General features: G+C 35.6%; 1 protein-coding gene across 1 annotated transcript; it reads right to left on the reverse strand.

The window, feature by feature from the left end:
• Positions 1-732: 732 nt before the first annotated feature.
• Positions 733-6000, reverse strand: LOC110857371 (gamma-aminobutyric acid receptor subunit beta). The gene is made up of 11 exons (XM_022105967.2): positions 5732-6000; positions 5418-5518; positions 5089-5156; positions 4929-5015; positions 4417-4556; positions 3987-4069; positions 3779-3916; positions 2079-2242; positions 1642-1762; positions 1433-1571; positions 733-1114 (listed from the first exon to the last, which is right to left on the reverse strand). The coding sequence occupies exons 1-11, from the start codon at positions 5794-5796 to the stop codon at positions 1030-1032; spliced, it is 1191 nt and encodes a 396-aa protein (XP_021961659.1). The 5' UTR covers positions 5797-6000; the 3' UTR covers positions 733-1029.

Here is a 6000-nt window from a genome sequence, read left to right on the forward strand (position 1 = left end):
CAATTATGTATCTTTGACCTTTGACCTCGTCCTCAAGGTCATAAAGTCAAAAATATTAACGTCTTCGAATTCACGGTGGAATTTCCTTTAAAATGACACCCCATATGAAAATTATGTTTTCTGACCTCGGACCTCGTCGACAAGGTCATAAGGTCAAGAACATTGATGTCGTTGAATTCGTGGCTAAATTTCCTTTAAAATGATACCCCATATGAAAATTTACATGAATTTAATTTTCGACCACACCCTCTGGCGCTGTGAGGAGTGGTCCGATTGACCCCATTTTCGAACTCGACCGAGAACTAAAAATTAATGGGGAAAACGGGGTTTGATTATGTTGACTCATTCTGAAGATATCCTGCTTATGGACAGACGGACAGACAAAACGATCACAATAAGTAGCTGACGCTACTTAATAAAGTCGTGTTGTTAAGTAAGTCAAATTCCAAGCTTAATGCATCTTCTCCACAAACATTTACTACCTCATACAAACCTGCTGAATTTATGGATTTAGGTATTTAAATATGCATCTTAAATTTTAAAAATCGCATTTTGGCTGCAATTCGTACGCGATCTTTATACACACATTCACTATCCTTGCATAATAAATAAATACATATACGTAAATCCGTAAATCCGTAAGTACACATGTGTACTTATGTATTTGGAGTCGTGTTTAATTTTTATGCTTAAATTATCTGAAAATCAAAGTTGGACGCATTGCTGAAAACATTTCTATTATTTTAAATTTTAATTTATTCATCTCAAACAGTTGAATTTCATAATTCACATCCATGTACTACATACCTGTGCATAAGCATGGGAACTTTAAGAAGCTTAGTTTCATTTCATTATACTTTTTAGACGCCGATCATGTTGTAGGGATAAATAATTCTTAAATAACGTAAGTGGATGATTCTGATTATTATGAGGTGTAGCAAAGTATTGGCAAACTTAACGACAAGGCATCTACGTACATATGTACGACGTAGGAGATGCTTGTTTCTACAATGGACCAGATCGACCAGCTCAATCGTCCGAAATGTTGAGACAAATCACCCAGTATAGAAATTGGAAACAAGCGAAGATTGCAGGGAACAGGATCCTTGAATATCTAGAGAAAAGTCAATTTATGGAATAAACTTTCAAAATTAAAAAATATATAATTGTATAAGTATAAAGAACGCATTTTAGTTTTTTATACACTCTTAGAAATCCAGTATACTCAACGGAATTCATGTATGACTCCACCAACGCAAAATTGATAGGCAATACCGTGTAGTTTGTAATAGATCGGTACTAAGTTTTACCATATCGGTAGCAAATTTTCACCGACCGGTATAATTTGAACACTAAGCGGTAGCAACTTTTATACGGAGAACTCCCTGACTATACCAGTTTTCTAACAGTGATAATTCTCAAATTTTCCCACCTGTCAAGATCCGCCGGTGCAACGCCGCCCCATTTCCCCACTTTTTTAGCATTGGTCCCATTTGCGTTTCCTCCTTCCGCATCGTCTTCCTCTTTCCTCATCTCGATCTGCTTTCCGACATAGCCGACCGTCGCAAATTCTAAAAATGAATATAGGTAAACTATAAATTATTTAAAAGACACTCTTTCACCGCCAATTAGATCACGAACCCAGTAAAGCAGCAAACGTTATTACGAAACAAGTTCCAAGGAAAACGTCCAAACTCCTAATGTAGGAAATCTTTGGGAGAGAAGCGTTCACAGAAGACATCAACGTTGTCATGGTCAAAATCTTAATATAAAAAAAATTATGAACATATTTATGTGCATAAATACTTTGCGCAATGATTGAGTCTATTCACGCACTGGTAAATTGTAAAATCCACAAATTTTGTAACATGTGGCTAAAAACTTTTACAAAGACGCCCTTGCCTTGAGTAGGTTGCGTAAATTTTACTTAAAAATATTAACTTACACTTGTGTGTTTACAGAATTTACGGGTTTTACAATGTACCGTGGCCTGCGTAAATGGCGTCTTGAATGTCGAACGAGTATTTATAAACTCATTAAAAAACGTGTATTTGAATGTGCAAAAATTATTTATTTACCGTCGTAATGCCCAAAGCAACTCGAGCAGTCGTAGCGTTCCTATTGATCCAGAAAGTTACGAACGAAATCAACACAATAAGCGTGGCAGGACAATAAATTTGAAGGAGGTAATATCCCAGCGATCTCTCGAACACCAGTTCGCACTCCAATCGGGAATAATTTCCTAAAAATTGGGAAACTTTTTAAAAATTATGTATCTTAAATGCACATTTTTACCAAAATAAATGCATATTAGGGCATGCAATACCGGTACCATTTTTCAAAACCGGTATTCGGTATTTCCGGTATTGAGACCTTCGGTAATACCGGTATTACCGACACCATATGTTAAATTTGTTAAACATGCTAATATCAATGAAAATCCTCGCACAAAGCAATTGCATACGTTTAAGACAATTAAATGCTTGTGTGTAATCATATGAATAAGTATTATTACAGAAGTGGACATAAATATTCTTAAAAACTTTAGTTATATGCCTAACTTCGTAATAATTTATCAGAGCTCACGGGCAAAAAATTACCCCCGATTCAAATTTTACTCATTGTATTCCCCAAACTTCTGATTATTTACTCCGTATCGCAGCCTTTTCAAATTCATCCACTTTTAAACGTGTGCGCTTAAACTAAAACTATTGAACTGTTTTAACATCATCGTCATTTCGTGTGTGCGCTCATAACTGCCTAAGGTATTTTCAGCGATTTTAAAAATTTGAGCCGTGAAATAGTTTTTACTTGACAGTTTTTAGTTGTCTATTTGTCAAAGTACGGTAGCATATTTTTGGCGTTGCTACCATATCAGCAACAGTTATTCAGCCGTTGAAAATTTCGTATTTTCTCTCAGAAACTCAAAACCTACAGTGTTTTACATCTAAAACATTTTTGCTAGAAAACTTGAGCTTGTCGGAAATTTTTCTAGAGGACAATCTGCATGACAAAACGATTCGATGTTCTATTTGGGGAATTAATTTCTTCAGCATTTTTTTACACAATTGTTTGAAACTTTAAAAATAAATGCATACTGCATACATATGTACATATGCAGTAATTAAAATAATTAAAAATTAATTCAAATATATGATTGGTACGAAAAATGCATTGATTATAATCCGCCAAATTGTGACCATCAACTTGTTATTTTAATTTTGGATTTAATAAGTGGAATTTGGTTAACTGAAAGTTAGTCTCAATATGTAAAATTTATGAAGTGAATACCGGTATTGGTTAGCTCAAGACCGGTATTCGGTATTCGGTAATACCGATTAATACCGGTACTGGAATACCGGTATTGCATGCCCTAATGCATATAAGCAGTATTCATGAAAACATAAACACATGCACCACAACCAGGGTTTCCATTGGTAAAAGCCAAATGGCACGAGACGGGCGAGAATTTGACGGCGGGGAATGGATAAAGCGGGGAACTTGTTGGGCGAGAATCGATGGGGGGAATCGATGGCGGAGAATTGACACCAAATCGGTAAATATATTTAGTTTTGGGCGGGAGAAACGAAACCCTGGGTGCAATCATGTACATAAAAATGCGTGCTCACACCAGCCTTAAAACATATGTATAGATAGGCATGTATGTATATATATACATATGTAACGTCACCACATTTTTAACAGCGTGACTTTCCTCACTTCTTAAGTAATTTGTGCATAATCTACAAAAAAATAATGCCAGCAAGCCAGTTCTTACCAGAGCCCAATGATGCCTCATTTACTAGTTGACGGTGGCCTACAATTTTAAATTGAGGGAGTGAAACATCTCCCGCTACTCCAACGGAATCAACACCCTTCGCCCAACTGTACCGAATATCCGACATGTTGGAGCCGACTATTATAAAAAATAGGATATTTAAATCCGATATTTAAATTATTTCATGTATTTATAGCAAATTTCTTACAGCTCTCCATTTCCAACCGGCAGCGTTGAGTGTCCATTGGAAAGTTTCTCAGATTCATGGGACACGACGCTGTTACGGTCAATCTAAAAAAATAAATTGTGCAAATTTGTGGTTAGATGGTCGGCTCGATTGTATGTATTATTATGCAAATTTTGAAGCAAAATAGAACAATTAATGCACAAAGTAAAATACAACCTTCCATAGAAGTGAAGCAAAATAATTTTGCAAACTATTCCAAAATCAAAAGACGCCATTGATCTGACCATTAGTAAATTTGAGAAAATGTGCAAGCTAATTTTTCTCAGAAATATTTGTGAAATTCCTTAATAATTTCTATGCAAGTTTTCAAGTAGTTTACAGATTTTACAATGCTTTCATTTCACACTTGTATAATTGTCGTAGATAAAATAAAACAAGCGTATTTACAAACCTTATTGATCTCATGATATCGCCGGATTCGGATATGCGAAGGAATTCATTGGGCGCGGTGGCTGTGTGGAAATACGACATCTTCTCGTTGACGAAGAAAGTGTCCGGAATCCAAATGGTTTTTAAAAATTCAGTCCCCACCTGAAAATCAGGTCTTTAATTGGCTTACAAAAAACAATTTTTTAATTTACATTAACTTCATAAGACACAAGTTACAGTACATATGTACATATGCACACCGACGAAATTTACATAATACCCAACACTTAATGAATATTCAAAAAGCTTTGTCACAGTTTAACCAAATCGTGCATTAACCGTCGGCTCAAATGTTATTGCACATGAGATTAGAGGTACATATTCGTTACGAGTTCACATTTTCGCATCTCAATATAATGCAAACTCGTAATGAATACCCCCATTATTTTTTTTGGTATATATTTACATGTACATACTTAATACTTATGTATATAAAATAGGTTTCTTTTAATGTGAATTTTATTTTGCACTCACAGTTATACTTCGAAGTCCTGGCTGCCCCTTAAAGCTGAGTCGTGGGTCGTTCCAGCTTTGTCGGAAGTAAAAATCCATGGTGAAATCCTATCCGAATAATAAATTAATAATTACATATTAAGCTACGAACTACGAAATTAATTAGTTGAGCAGAATTTACCATATTTACTTCCGAGACGGATGAAACGCTCAATACGTACATGGTTATTCCCACATCGACAGGCTCTCCTAAAAGCAGATAACTAGTTTAATCGACTTACATTAATTTCAGTAATCCAGGATCAAATTGTTTGCAATGGCCGCGGAAGTGAGGGGACAATATCTGTATCCCCACGGTTATTCGATGTTCCCATCATCTGCCCACGTTACACATATGCATACATAAACCCGACCTCCCCAATCTTACAATTTTAATGTCCCCCGATGTCCCCACGGCTTTTGCGGCCTCTGATTTCTTTCTCAAAATTATATTGATAAAGGTTTCGTTACCTCCATAATTAGGCCGTACTCGTTTATCATAGCTTTGGCGTATGTTGTTGAGAATCTCGGTCACATGGTCTCCAGTAGCCACCCTTCCGGTCTGCGAAGGACTGTGTCGTCCATTTTCGTACAAAATTACAACGTTAATTAATTATTTACCAAATTACAACATTATTTAATCCGGGACAAAGTAATAAAACATAAGCCAAATTAATCCCAATGTGATTTTAGAGCATAAGAAGTAATTAATATGTGGAAACGGTAAAAAAATGACAAAACAGTGCAAAAAGTGTAAAAAAAATCGTATATTATGTAAACCTTACAATTGTCCTTCACATTTGACCAAGAACAAAATCACGAACGTCCCCCACAACCAGAATATACGCATCTTTATTACACTAGTGTTAAAAATTGGATTTATAGTAAACGAAATGGGAAATTGGATCCGAATTTGAAAAATTTGACCAAAATCACAGAACTATTTCACTCCTCAAAGTTGACTGCCACTTGAAGGACGTTGTAATTACGAGAACTATTTAAATCCTCCTCTTCAATCCAGCTCTGTACACATCTAAACTTGCGAGGGTTGCGA

The sequence above is a fragment of the Folsomia candida genome, unplaced genomic scaffold (assembly GCF_002217175.1).
Source record: "Folsomia candida strain VU population unplaced genomic scaffold, ASM221717v1 Fcan01_Sc018, whole genome shotgun sequence".
NCBI classification, from domain to species: domain Eukaryota; kingdom Metazoa; phylum Arthropoda; class Collembola; order Entomobryomorpha; family Isotomidae; genus Folsomia; species Folsomia candida.